Source organism: Salmo salar, chromosome ssa09, assembly GCF_905237065.1.
Source record: "Salmo salar chromosome ssa09, Ssal_v3.1, whole genome shotgun sequence".
Classification (NCBI taxonomy): Eukaryota; Metazoa; Chordata; class Actinopteri; order Salmoniformes; family Salmonidae; genus Salmo; species Salmo salar.
The window spans coordinates 144578300-144593714 of NC_059450.1; the positions used below are offsets into that span (position 1 = coordinate 144578300).

Sequence of the window (15415 nt, forward strand, 5' to 3'; positions counted from 1 at the left end):
ACACTTTTTTGGTTACTACATGATTCCATATGTGTTGTTTCATAGTTTTGATGTCTTCACTATTATTCTACAATATAGAAAATAGTAAAAATAAAGAAAAACCCTTTTGACCGGTAGTGTATATGTATTTGCGCCCATCTCAGTGAACTAATCCATTGTGGAGGCCTAGACTAATCTATGCTTGATCTGAAAATATGGTCGAAGGCTCCATATGGAGGGTGTGACACAATTGTGGAGCCTCCAGAGGCATGCAGAGGCCAACTCCAGCTCTGTACCGTGTTGCCATGCTCCTCCAAAGTTGTATAACAATGTGGAGGGCTCTGTATAGCTCCGCATTGAAAAGATAGGTTGACTGTAGGTGGTGGCGTTACATCCTGTATAAACACAAACTCACTTCCTTGACAACAGCACTGCACTGCTCTGCGAAGCGTGTGAAGTATGAATGCCCTGACTTCTGCTGAGGCCATATCCCCGTAAATGCTGCATCACCAATGCAGACGTCGGATTGACCATGTGCCCAGATGAACAATGCACTTCTCTCTCCAGAATGTGCTCTCTCCCGCCAATTTGTCCACATTCATTGTTTTCATAACTTCATTGTGTGAATTGTTTGCATTGATTGTTAATGTCTATCAATTCTCCATTACATATATCACCAGTAGTACATTTACTGTTAATTCCTATCATTTCTAATCTACAATGTTTGTTACTTTGGTTACGGTTGTTTCTTTTAATGCGTTCAATATTATTATTCCAGTCTTCCTGTTCTCATTGTCTGAGTGGACACATTGTTTGCAGAGTGCACAACCTATGCTACAATTGTGAGAAAAAAGTTGTGGTTTATTTAATTCCATATCCGAGTTCTGTCAATTTAGTCATTGTCTTTTGTTTGGAGAGCTCCTGTCAATGTTGAGTACAGTCATGCACGCATAGAAGTAGGCCTAAAGATTACCAGGCCTGATTATACATAGAAGTAGGCCTAAAGATTACCAGGCCTGATTATACATAGAAGTAGGCCTAAAGATTACCAGGCCTGCGCGCAAGAAGGCATATTAATGTGCTCATTTGGGGATCTGTTAGTATTTCTGATTGGCTTAATGCACCACCACTAATGACCTGTGGAGCTTCTCAAAGTAATGTTTTCTTCACCTCAAACAGCAAGCAAACAAAGTCTATTTATACATAAATTGAGAATTACAATCCTCTTCCTCTGATCTGGTGGAAATGACATTAAATAGGCTTCTTATCTTGGTTTGAACTGAAATATGTTCCGGGACTCATTTTGGGTGCTGGTACTGTTTATGTTTAGGTGCAGGAGCTCCACAATACTTTTGAGCTAATATTCTATGAGAAGAACAGGAGCCCAAGCAGTAGAACATTTGAGGTGCTGGTACTCAGCTCCGGTGAACTCCTGCCCAAGTCAAGCACTGCTTCTTATCCCTTGCGAGCAAATAGCCTACAGCTGTGTCTGTCCCAAGCTCACTGACAGGGAAACTCTGAGTGCCCAGAATAATTTATACAATGTTGCCAGTTTGCTTTCACAATCTTTGGGCTGGACCCAAAGTTGATATAATGTTTAAAGTTCGTTGCAGACAGGCCATGTGTAGCCAATATGATTCATAGGAAATTTATTTTTATCAGGATATTTTCTACCTGCGGTGCAGGCTGCAATGATTTTATATAGTTTGCAATAGAAGATACTTTTAAGGTTTGTGTCATTTTCATTTACATATAATATTTATTAACCACATGACAGTAATTTTGAGATATGAAGACGTTATTCTAAATTATATTAAACTGCTTCATGAAAATTTGCATGCGAAGACTATACCTGGCACGCAGATCGGTAGAAATGGAGAGACTGAAAAATTGCTTCTATTTCAAGGCCATCAGACTGTTAAACAGCCGTCACTAACACAGAGAGGCTGCTGCCTACATACAGACTTGAAATCATTGGCTATTTTAATAAATAGATCACTAGTCACTTTTAAAATGCCACTTTAATAATGTTTACCTATCTTCCATTACTCATCCCATATGAGTAATGGAAGTAACTTATACCATCTATTGCATCTTGCCTATGCCGCTCGGATATCGCTCATCCATATATTTATATGTACATATTCTTATTCCATCCCATTAGATTTGTGTGTATTAGGGAGATGTTGTGGAATTGTTAGATTACTTGTTAGATATTACTGCACTGTCAGAACTAGAAGCACAAGCATTTTGCTACACTCGCAATAACATCTGCTAACCATATGTATGTGACCAATAAAATTGTATTTTATTTGGCAGAATCTGTGAAAGCCAGCCGGAGTGGGAGGAGAATAGTTGGGTCTCGTTATGTTTTTTTTTTCTTCTTGTTATCTACATCTCTGGTGCCCTCTTGAGGCATCAAACCGTAAGCTTAAAGCATCAGACAAGCTCAATGCATATAGTTAATTTTATTAAAACACATAGGGTGTGTCTATATATGGAAAATGACACGTTTAAAAATGTTAAGCAATCGATTGGTCGAAAGAAGAGACGGCTTTCGGTTGACAAAGATTTTTTTTGTCAGGGACAGCCCTAACGAGCAGAGAGCTGGTAGTCTGTTCAGACAGCAGAGAGATGGTAGTCTGTTCAGACAGCAGAGAGATGGTAGTCTGTTCAGAAAGCAGAGAGATGGTAGTCTGTTCAGACAGTAGAGAGATGGTAGTCTGTTCAGACAGTAGAGAGATGGTAGTCTGTTTAGAGAGATGGTAGTCTTTTCAGACAGTAGAGAGATGGTAGTCTGTTTAGAGAGATGGTAGTCTGTTCAGACAGTAGAGAGATGGTAGTCTGTTCAGACAGCAGAGAGCTGGTAGTCTGTTTAGAGAGATGGTAGTCTGTTTAGACAGCAGAGAGATGGTAGTCTGTTCAGACAGTAGAGAGATGGTAGTCTGTTTAGAGAGATGGTAGTATGTTCAGACAGTAGAGAGATGGTAGTCTGTTCAGACAGCAGAGAGATGGTAGTCTGTTCAGACAGTAGAGAGATGGTAGTCTGTTCAGACAGTAGAGAGATGGTAGTCTGTTCAGACAGTAGAGAGATGGTAGTCTGTTCAGACAGTAGAGAGATGGTAGTCTGTTCAGACAGCAGAGAGATGGTAGTCTGTTTAGACAGCAGAGAGCTGGTAGTCTGTTTAGAGAGATGGTAGTCTGTTTAGACAGCAGAGAAATGGTAGTCTGTTTAGACAGCAGAGAGATGGTAGTCTGTTCAGACAGCAGAGAGATGGTAGTCTGTTTAGACAGCAGAGAGATGGTAGTCTGTTCAGAGAGTAGAGAGATTGTAGTCTGTTCAGACAGTAGAGAGATGGTAGTCTGTTCAGACAGTAGAGAGATGGTAGTCTGTTCAGACAGTAGAGAGATGGTAGTCTGTTCAGACAGCAGAGAGATGGTAGTCTGTTCAGACAGCAGAGAGATGGTAGTCTGTTCAGACAGCAGAGAGATGGTAGTCTGTTTAGAGAGATGGTAGTCTGTTCAGACAGTAGAGAGATGGTAGTCTGTTCAGACAGCAGAGAGATGGTAGTCTGTTTAGACAGCAGAGAGCTGGTAGTCTGTTTAGAGAGATGGTAGTCTGTTTAGACAGCAGAGAAATGGTAGTCTGTTTAGACAGCAGAGAGATGGTAGTCTGTTCAGACAGTAGAGAGATGGTAGTCTGTTCAGACAGTAGAGAGATGGTAGTCTGTTCAGACAGTAGAGAGATGGTAGTCTGTTTAGAGAGATGGTAGTCTGTTCAGACAGCAGAGAGATGGTAGTCTGTTCAGACAGCAGAGAGATGGTAGTCTGTTCAGACAGCAGGGAGATGGTAGTCTGTTTAGACAGCAGAGAGATGGTAGTCTGTTCAGACAGTAGAGAGATGGTAGTCTGTTTAGAGAGATGGTAGTCTGTTCAGACAGCAGAGAGATGGTAGTCTGTTCAGACAGTAGAGAGATGGTAGTCTGTTCAGACAGCAGAGAGATGGTAGTCTGTTCAGACAGTAGAGAGATGGTAGTCTGTTCAGACAGCAGAGAGATGGTAGTCTGTTTAGAGAGATGGTAGTCTGTTCAGACAGCAGAGAGATGGTAGTCTGTTTAGAGAGATGGTAGTCTGTTCAGACAGCAGAGAGATGGTAGTCTGTTTAGAGAGATGGTAGTCTGTTCAGACAGCAGAGAGATGGTAGTCTGTTCAGACAGCAGAGAGATGGTAGTCTGTTCAGACAGCAGAGAGATGGTAGTCTGTTCAGACAGCAGAGAGATGGTAGTCTGTTCAGACAGCAGAGAGATGGTAGTCTGTTCAGACAGTAGAGAGATGGTAGTCTGTTCAGACAGTAGAGAGATGGTAGTCTGTTTAGAGAGATGGTAGTATGTTCAGACAGTAGAGAGATGGTAGTCTGTTCAGACAGCAGAGAGATGGTAGTCTGTTCAGACAGTAGAGAGATGGTAGTCTGTTCAGACAGTAAAGAGATGGTAGTCTGTTCAGACAGTAGAGAGATGGTAGTCTGTTCAGACAGCAGAGAGATGGTAGTCTGTTCAGACAGCAGAGAGCTGGTAGTCTGTTTAGAGAGATGGTAGTCTGTTTAGACAGCAGAGAAATGGTAGTCTGTTTAGACAGCAGAGAGATGGTAGTCTGTTCAGACAGTAGAGAGATGGTAGTCTGTTCAGACAGTAGAGAGATGGTAGTCTGTTCAGACAGTAGAGAGATGGTAGTCTGTTCAGACAGCAGAGAGATGGTAGTCTGTTTAGACAGCAGAGAGATGGTAGTCTGTTCAGACAGTAGAGAGATGGTAGTCTGTTCAGACAGTAGAGAGATGGTAGTCTGTTCAGACAGTAGAGAGATGGTAGTCTGTTCAGACAGCAGAGAGATGGTAGTCTGTTTAGACAGCAGAGAGCTGGTAGTCTGTTTAGAGAGATGGTAGTCTGTTTAGACAGCAGAGAAATGGTAGTCTGTTTAGACAGCAGAGAGATGGTAGTCTGTTCAGACAGTAGAGAGATGGTAGTCTGTTCAGACAGTAGAGAGATGGTAGTCTGTTCAGACAGTAGAGAGATGGTAGTCTGTTCAGACAGCAGAGAGATGGTAGTCTGTTTAGACAGCAGAGAGATGGTAGTCTGTTCAGACAGTAGAGAGATTGTAGTCTGTTCAGACAGTAGAGAGATGGTAGTCTGTTCAGACAGTAGAGAGATGGTAGTCTGTTCAGACAGTAGAGAGATGGTAGTCTGTTCAGACAGCAGAGAGATGGTAGTCTGTTCAGACAGTAGAGAGATGGTAGTCTGTTTAGAGAGATGGTAGTCTGTTCAGACAGCAGAGAGATGGTAGTCTGTTCAGACAGCAGAGAGATGGTAGTCTGTTTAGAGAGATGGTAGTCTGTTCAGACAGCAGAGAGATGGTAGTCTGTTCAGACAGCAGAGAGATGGTAGTCTGTTTAGAGAGATGGTAGTCTGTTCAGACAGTAGAGAGATGGTAGTCTGTTCAGACAGTAGAGAGATGGTAGTCTGTTCAGACAGCAGAGAGATGGTAGTCTGTTCAGACAGTAGAGAGATGGTAGTCTGTTCAGACAGTAGAGAGATGGTAGTCTGTTCAGACAGCAGAGAGATGGTAGTCTGTTCAGACAGTAGAGAGATGGTAGTCTGTTTAGAGAGATGGTAGTCTGTTCAGACAGTAGAGAGATGGTAGTCTGTTCAGACAGCAGAGAGATGGTAGTCTGTTCAGACAGCAGAGAGATGGTAGTCTGTTCAGACAGCAGAGAGATGGTAGTCTGTTCAGACAGTAGAGAGATGGTAGTCTGTTCAGACAGTAGAGAGATGGTAGTCTGTTTAGAGAGATGGTAGTCTGTTCAGACAGTAGAGAGATGGTAGTCTGTTCAGACAGCAGAGAGCTGGTAGTCTGTTTAGAGAGATGGTAGTCTGTTCAGACAGTAGAGAGATGGTAGTCTGTTCAGACAGTAGAGAGATGGTAGTCTGTTCAGACAGCAGAGAGATGGTAGTCTGTTTAGAGAGATGGTAGTCTGTTTAGACAGTAGAGAGATTGTAGTCTGTTTAGACAGCAGAGAGATGGTAGTCTGTTCAGACAGCAGAGAGATGGTAGTCTGTTTAGAGAGATGGTAGTCTGTTCAGACAGCAGAGAGATGGTAGTCTGTTTAGAGAGATGGTAGTCTGTTCAGACAGCAGAGAGATGGTAGTCTGTTTAGAGAGATGGTAGTCTGTTTAGAGAGATGGTAGTCTGTTCAGACAGCAGAGAGCTGGTAGTCTGTTCAGACAGCAGAGAGATGGTAGTCTGTTCAGACAGCAGAGAGATGGTAGTCTGTTCAGACAGCAGAGAGATGGTAGTCTGTTCAGACAGCAGAGAGATGGTAGTCTGTTCAGACAGTAGAGAGATGGTAGTCTGTTCAGACAGTAGAGAGATGGTAGTCTGTTCAGACAGCAGAGAGATGGTAGTCTGTTTAGAGAGATGGTAGTCTGTTTAGACAGCAGAGAGATGGTAGTCTGTTCAGACAGTAGAGAGATGGTAGTCTGTTTAGAGAGATGGTAGTCTGTTCAGACAGTAGAGAGATGGTAGTCTGTTCAGACAGTAGAGAGATGGTAGTCTGTTCAGACAGTAGAGAGATGGTAGTCTGTTCAGACAGCAGGGAGATGGTAGTCTGTTCAGACAGCAGAGAGCTGGTAGTCTGTTTAGAGAGATGGTAGTCTGTTCAGACAGCAGAGAGATGGTAGTCTGTTTAGACAGCAGAGAGATGGTAGTCTGTTCAGACAGTAGAGAGATGGTAGTCTGTTCAGACAGTAGAGAGATGGTAGTCTGTTCAGACAGTAGAGAGATGGTAGTCTGTTCAGACAGCAGAGAGATGGTAGTCTGTTCAGACAGTAGAGAGATGGTAGTCTGTTCAGACAGCAGAGAGATGGTAGTCTGTTCAGACAGCAGAGAGATGGTAGTCTGTTTAGAGAGATGGTAGTCTGTTCAGACAGCAGAGAGATGGTAGTCTGTTCAGACAGCAGAGAGATGGTAGTCTGTTCAGACAGTAGAGAGATGGTAGTCTGTTCAGACAGTAGAGAGATGGTAGTCTGTTCAGACAGCAGAGAGATGGTAGTCTGTTCAGACAGCAGAGAGCTGGTAGTCTGTTTAGAGAGATGGTAGTCTGTTTAGACAGCAGAGAAATGGTAGTCTGTTTAGACAGCAGAGAGATGGTAGTCTGTTCAGACAGTAGAGAGATGGTAGTCTGTTCAGACAGTAGAGAGATGGTAGTCTGTTCAGACAGTAGAGAGATGGTAGTCTGTTCAGACAGCAGAGAGATGGTAGTCTGTTCAGACAGTAGAGAGATGGTAGTCTGTTCAGACAGCAGAGAGATGGTAGTCTGTTCAGACAGCAGAGAGATGGTAGTCTGTTTAGAGAGATGGTAGTCTGTTCAGACAGCAGAGAGATGGTAGTCTGTTCAGACAGTAGAGAGATGGTAGTCTGTTCAGACAGCAGAGAGATGGTAGTCTGTTCAGACAGCAGAGAGATGGTAGTCTGTTTAGACAGCAGAGAGATGGTAGTCTGTTTAGACAGTAGAGAGATGGTAGTCTGTTCAGACAGTAGAGAGATGGTAGTCTGTTTAGACAGCAGAGAGATGGTAGTCTGTTCAGACAGTAGAGAGCTGTAGTCTGTTCAGACGGTGTAAAGGAGATAGAAACCAGGACAGGAGATGGATATCCTACTGTACTCCTCTTCTGAAGCACGTAGTTGGAAAGTTGAGATGTCCATGACCTCCTTTGATCTCAGTTCCGTTTAGTACTTTCAGTCCTTGAGTGTAGTTGTGTATTTATACTAAACTTTAAAAGGATGATAAAGATGTTCTGTGACACCATGGAATCTACTGGCGGAGCGTTTGTGGTGCATGCCGGGAGTGAATTCTATCTGGCTTTCTAATCCGAGCGGATCGCTAATGCTCACGAGGGCTCAGTGAAACATTGTCATTGGCCATGGACAAGTCAAGCGCACATAATCTATTTAGCTGAGCTTTCCTCTAATACGCATCCAAGGCCAATGGAGCAGGGAGAGAAAGGTGAGAGAGAGAGAGAGAGAGAGAGAGGGAAGGAGAGGGAGTGATATTTTCTCTAAAACAACAGCCTAGGACCTAGCCATAGGGAATTGTGACAATTTCAAAATAATAATTTAGTATTGACTGAATCCCCATCGATCTGCATAAAACCTGTGTTACAGTGGTGCAGCATGTTCCATTGTTAGTCAGTGTTGACTGTTTTGTGCCCCATCCTTCCAGGCCTGGTTTGCTGAACATTGGGGAGTCTGCTACCCAGCCCTGGTTGGCTGATACCTGGCCCAACTCCTGCTCCAATCACAACGACTGTAGCATGAACTGCTGCACCGCAGGACAGGGCAACAGTGACAGCAACCTGGCTACATACAGCCGCCCAGGTGAGTACGCAACGCGCTGGAACAACTCACCCAAACATAAACTGTACTAAAACAGTTATCAAAATAACTCTGAGGCATCATGCCCATAGGGGGCATAGGGGCACGTGCCCCCTCAGATTTGTCCTGTTAAAATGTTTTTATAGTAATAATAATAACACACATATATATGCAGTACCAGTCAAAAGTTTGGACACACTTACTCATTCGAGGGTTTTTCTTTATTTTTACTATTTTCTACATTGTAGAATAATAGTGAAGACATCAAACTATGAATAACACATATGGAATCATGCAATAACCAAAAAAGTGTTAAACAAATCAAAATACATTTTAAATTTGAAACTCTTCGAAGTAGCCACCCTTTGCCTTGATGACAGCTTTGCACACTCTTGGCATTCTCTCAACCAGCTTCATGAGGTAGTCACCTGGAATGCATTTCATTTAACAGGTGTGTCTTGTTAAAAGTTAATTTGTGCAATTTATTTCCTTATTAATGCGTTTGAGCCAATCAGTTGTGTTGTGACAAGGTACGGGTGTTATACAGAAGATAGCCCTATTTGGTAAAAGACCAAGTCCATATTATATCAAGAACAGCTCAAATAAGAAAAGAGAAACAACAGTCCATCATTACTTTAAGACATGAAGGTCAGTCAATCCGGAAAACTTCAAGAACTTTGAAAGTTTCTTTAAGTGCTGTCGCAGAAACCATTGAGCGCTATGATGAAACTGGCTCTCATGTGGACCACCACAGGATTGGAAAACCCAGAGTTACCTCTGCTGCAGAGGATAAGTTCATTAGGGGTACCAACCTCAGAAATTGCAGCCCAAATAAATGCTTCACAGAGTTCAAGTAACAGACACATCTCATCAACTGTTCAGAGGAGACAGCGTGAATCAGGCCTTCATGGTCAAATTTCTGCAAAAAAACACTACCAAAAGACACCAGTAAGAAGAACAGACTTGTTTGGGTCAAGAAACACAAGCAATGGACATTAGACCAGTGGAAATCTGTCCTTTGGTCTGGAGTCCAAATTTGAGATTTTTGGTTCCAACCGTCGTTTCTTTGTGAGACGCAGAGTAGGTGATCTCAGCATGGAGGAGGAGGTGTGGGGGTGTGGGGGTGCTTTGCTGGTGACACTGTCTGTGATCTATTTCAAATTCAAGTCACACTTAACCAGCATGGCCGCCACAGCATTCTGTGGCGATACAGTGAGGGGAAAAAGTATTTGATCCCCTGCTGATTTTGTACGTTTTCCCACTGACAAAGAAATGATCAGTCTATAATTTTAATGGTAGGTTTATTTGAACAGTGAGAGACAGAATAACAACAAAAAAATCCAGAAAAACGCATGTCAGAAATGTTATTAAATGATTTGCATTTTAATGAGGGAAATAAGTATTTGACCCCTCTGCAAAACATGACTTAGTACTTGGTGGCAAAACCCTTGTTGGCAATCACAGAGGTCAGACGTTTCTTGTAGTTGGCCACCAGGTTTGCACACATCTCAGGAGGGATTTTGTCCCACTCCTCTTTGCAGATCTTCTCCAAGTCATTAAGGTTTCGAGGCTGACGTTTGGCAACTCGAATCTTCAGCTCCCTCCACAAATGTTCTATGGGATTAAGGCCTGGAGACTGGCTAGGCCACTCCAGGACCTTAATGTGCTTCTTCTTGAGCCACTCCTTTGTTGCCTTGGCCGTGTGTTTTGGGTCATTGTCATCCACAACCCATTTTCAATGCCCTGGCTGAGGGAAGGATCTTCTCACCCAAGATTTTACGGCATGTGGCCCCGTCTATCGTCCCTTTGATACGGTGAAGTTGTCCTGTCCCCTTAGCAGAAAAACACCCCCAAAGCATAATGTTTTCACCTCCATGTTTGATGGTGGGGATGGTGTTATAGGCAGCATTCCTCCTCCTCCAAACACGGCGAGTTGAGTTGATGCCAAAGAGCTCCATTTTGGTCTCATCTGACCACAACACTTTCACCCAATTGTCCTCTGAATCATTTAGATGTTCATTGGAAAACTTCAGACGGGCATGTATATGTGCTTTCTTGAGCAGGGGGACCTTGCGGGCGCTGCAGGATTTCAGTCCTTCACGGCGTAGTGTGTTACCAATTGTTTTCTTGGTGACTATGGTCCCAGCTGCCTTGAGATCATTGACAAGATCCTCCCGTGTAGTTCTGGGCTGATTCCTCACCGTTCTCATGATCATTGCAACTCCACGAGGTGAGATCTTGCATGGAGCCCCAGGCCAAGGGAGAATGACAGTTCTTTTGTGTTTCTTCCATTTGCGAATAATCGCACCAACTGTTGTCACCTTCTCACCAAGCTGCTTGGCAATGGTCTTGTAGCCCGTTCCAGCCTTGTGTAGGTCTACAATCTTGTCCCTGACATCCTTGGAGAGCTCTTTGGTCTTGGCCATGGTGGAGAGTTTGGAATCTGATTGATTGATTGCTTCTGTGGACAGGTGTCTTTTATACAGGTAACATTCTGAGGTTAGGAGCACTCCCTTTAAGAGTAATCTCAGCTCGTTACCTGTATAAAAGACACCTGGGAGCCAGAAATCTTTCTGATTGAGAGGGGGTCAAGAATTATTTCCCTCATTAAAATGCAAATCAATTTATAACATATTTTACATGCGTTTTTCTGGATATTTTGTTGTTGTTATTCTGTCTCTCACTGTTCAAATAAACCTACCATTAAAATTATAGACTGATCGTTCATTTCTTTGTCAGTGGGCAAACGTACAAAATCAGCAGGGGATCAAGTACTTTTTTCCCTCACTGTACGTCATCCAATCTGGTTTGCACTTAGTGGGACTATAATTTGTTTTTCAACCGGACAATGACCCAGCACACCTCCAGGCTGTGTAATTGCTATTTGACCAAGAAGGAGAATGATGGAATTCTGCATCAGATGACCTGGCCTTCACAATCACCCAACCTGAACCCAATTGAGATGGTTTGGGATGAGTTGGACCGCAGAGTGAAGGAAAAGCAGCCAACAAGTGCTCAGCATATGTGGGAACTCCTTCAAGACCGTTGGAAAAGCACTCCAGGTGATGCTGGTTGAGAGAATGTCAAGACTGCAAAGCTGTCATCAAGGCAAACGGTGGCTACTTTGAAAAATCGACTATATTTTTGGGTTACTACATGATTCCATGTTTGTTATTTCATAGTGTTGATGTCTTCACTATTATTCTACAATGTAGAACATATTACAAATAAATAAAAACCCTTGAATGAGTAGGTGTGTCCAAACTTTTGACTGGTAGTGTATATATCATTATTCATTTGTTTTGTGTTAGCTTTTTCTTTGTAATACTACTAGCCACTTAGAATTGTTAAAAGTTGGCTTTAGCTAGCCCAGATAGGTTCCCAATCTCATACCAAGATTGGCAGACTTCAGAAAAGCAAGCAATAACTAAATATATTGAAAAATATTTTACCCAGATTCTAGCAGAGATAAAGAGAAGCATATTTAATAATAATTTTCCAAAAAAAGAACTACCTGGAGGATACAGACAGCTCAAGAGGTATGCTTAGATATGCAGAAAAATAAACATATTTCAGGGTCAGGTGGCCTAGCCCCCGTTAGGACCACCACCCAGACATTCTCACAGACTTTGTGCCTCCTCAGATTTCCAGGGTGCATAACTCACGCACCTGCTCTCAAAACAAAGCATAGATAAGAATCATAAAAACAAGCGGATCTACTTGGTAGAAAACAGAAAGAAGTGAAATCCCATATCTGGGTTAGCTCCCTGGAGTCTCTCTATACTTCTCTCCTTGAGAGGTCTCTAGAAGAAAAACCTGGGATATGTGGCTTAGGAGTAGGAGTAGTGTGTGTGCTTGATTTATTTCAGGTTAAAGCAGGGTTGTTTTAGGCAGGAAATAAAAGGAGTGCGCTGGAAGGTCCTTATTGGTTTACTCTGCTGCAAATCGAATTGCTCTGCTAATTTCCATACTGTTGTTATAGCCAATAATGTCATTCCCACTAAGTGCTCAGTTATTTAAGAAATGTGGAGCAATGGTTGAGGTCAGGGCAGGACTACAGACTGCAGCCAACACTGGATGGAGAGATGGAGAGAGAGAGAGAGGGGGGTACCTGGAAGAGTGCATAGAAAGAAAGGGAACAGAGGAGGAAAAAGAACGATGGGGGAGGATAAGTAGCATACACAGAGATAAAGGAAGAGAGAAAGAGCGAGGGAGTGGGGAGAAAAGTAAAGAGAGCAGAAGAGATGATGGACAGTGATGGAGACAGAGAGGGAGATATGGTATACCTCCAGCTGGCCTCTCAGTCAGCAGTTCTTTCTATAAACAATACGGAGTGAGTTTGGCTCTGAAGTCCGATGGACACACACGCACACACACACACACACACACACACACACACACACACACACACACACACACACACACACACACACACACACACACACACACACACACACACACACACACACACACACACACACACACACACACACACACACACAATCAAAAGAGCAAAGTTTTCACACTGTACAGAGATAAAGGACCAACAGCTGTCAGAGGGGGGAGAGGTATGGCTCTTGGTGCAGGGTGGGGACAAGGGATTTGAGTTTACACACACATAGGTAGGACTTAACTACAAGCCTTGGACCTGACCCCAGCTCTGAACCTCCCTTTGACATCAGTAGGCTTAGAGGTTGAGCTAAAGTAAAAGAGATGTGGGTATACAGGACAGTCATTTGAACACGTGGCCCATACTACAGTAGTGTAGTATTACCTACCCACTCATTGATTCATTTACATTGTTGGCTTCAACCGTCTCCCCAAACAGGCTTACCCACTCTCTTATTGTAGCAGATGTAGTGTTGATGTAGTGTTGCACTAAGTGCTGTGCTACCACTGGGTTAAGCATCTTTCTCAAGGACAAAGAAACACTGTACCCATCAAATACATACCCAACTTCTAAAGTTATCCATCACAGTCAACAAGAGAAAACCTAATCCGACCTTTCATTCCGTGCTGTGTTTAACTTTTCCCTAACATTGGTTTAACTTTTCCCTGACAATGTGTGAGTTTGTTTGAGAAGGGGTAATATGCTAAAAGCACTTCTCACTCATCCCCAGTATAAGACGTTAAGGAGCCTGGTGCTGGCTGCTTTGTGTGGCCAACCTAAACCCTGCGGCTAGGTGACAGAGTCAAGGGATACGAGTTAATGTCCCTTTATCTACCACATAGAGACCCTTTCTCCACATCTACCTCTGAAGTGCCTCAGATATCCCTCGGTTCTTGGTAATGTGAGGCTCACGTGCGCTCGGTTGTTCCACCTACAGCCGTCCTTGATATTTACCGCAAGCCTTGCTCTCAGATCTGCTGGAGGATTTGAATATTTTATGAGCCAGGGAACATTGGATCTGACAGTGGAGCTTTGTTCTTTGCTGCACGCTTCCTTCCAACCTTCTGATACAGACATGTTCCACTGTCCTTCTCAATGAGCAAAGCCTCCTCGTCTGGCGTCTGACGGGGAGGATAGACACGCCACCCACGTTGAGCTGTGGATAAGACGGAGACATTATTGAGACAGAAGGACAGAGAGCACAGACAGTGGAAGTATAATAAAGCTCCAGTCACTCAACTGAACCAGATAGGGATAGCTGACGTACATAATGAACTGTAGTTTGCACTGAAATATATATATATATATATATATGTCTAGACTGAAGGCACAGTGATCTGTTGAAAGGTACACATGACTCGGCTGATTTATTTCTGTGTCATTCTGAAATGTTAATCTTTTCATCTTATTTTTTATCGGAATGTGATGCCAGTGAATACAAATGAATTCAATGCCATTTGTGCAGTTCATGCACTTGGCAATCGTCTTCTTCTGAACCAAGCTATAGAAGCTAGTCTGGTCTTTGACTAAACCCTGCACCCTGCACCCTGCACCCCATGTTATCCAGCCGACTGCATCGCCAACTATAACAACCAGATGGAGAGCAAGCAGACCAACCTGATGGTGCCGGAGGGAGGAGTGTACGGAGACGTGGACCTCTCCAACAAGATCAACGAGATGAAGACCTTCAACAGCCCCAACCTGAAGGACGGACGCTTCGTTGGGCCAGGGGGACCAGGGGGACAGCCCACCCCGTACGCCACCACACAGCTCATCCAGTCGTCTATCCTGGGCAACAACATCAACACAGATAGAGACAGAGGGAGTGGAGGAGGAGGGGGAGGAGGAGGGGGAGGGGAGATGAACGAGAAACACGGCTGGAAACCCACCCCGGTTCAGCTGCAGAAGCAACAGGAAATGACCTCACAGCTTCACCAGTATAACATCATGGAGCAGAACAAGCTAAACAAGGGTGAGTGTGTGGTGGGAGTCAGTGGAGGTTAGGAGGTCAAAACATAGCCGCCTTCCATCTTTCTTTCTTCCCTTCTTTCTTTCCCTTTATCTCTGTGGATGGACCCATCCTGCTGAAGAATGTTACTTTTTTCACTCGCTTCCCTGCTGCCCCACATTCAGTCATATTGATAGAGACCATCATCAGTCTCTCTCTCATTGTCTGTTATGCATTTACTTAGCTACTCTTTCCTCTCTGTGTTCATATATAATCTCTGCTCTATATTCTGAGTCACTTTCTGTCTTTTCAGTCTGGGTTGCTCTTCATGGGGAAAGTCACGTAGCTACAGGTGTAAGGATTTTCTCCAGGTGTCTGGTATCTGAAGGAGAGAGAAACATTTCTGTTGGAACTGAGAGGCACTGAACTAAACTGTCGTCACCTTGTTCTTACCTGCAGAAAAGAGTTGCTGCTTTAGTAACACTGTTTTCAGTTTGGTCATGGTCTCTTGTATGGAACAGAAATTGCATGTCTTCTCTCTCAGCACTATTAGGAAGACAACCTCCAGTTAATGCATGACATTACACCCGACTGTTAGTTGTGACAGTTTAACATTACATTTCAACTTATTGGAGGTGTATGACACACATTTAAACACTTCGCTGGTTAAGATC

General features: G+C 43.5%; 1 protein-coding gene across 1 annotated transcript in view; it reads left to right on the plus strand.

Annotated features, from left to right (window-relative positions):
- The window catches only part of LOC106613194 (roundabout homolog 1), a 333867-nt gene that overhangs the window by 297196 nt on the left and 21256 nt on the right, over window positions 1-15415 (plus strand). Inside the window, exons 21-22 of the mRNA XM_014215221.2 lie at window positions 8252-8406; window positions 14361-14765. Of these exons, the coding sequence (XP_014070696.2) occupies window positions 8252-8406; window positions 14361-14765 (560 nt within the window). The remainder of the gene's footprint in view (window positions 1-8251; window positions 8407-14360; window positions 14766-15415) is intronic.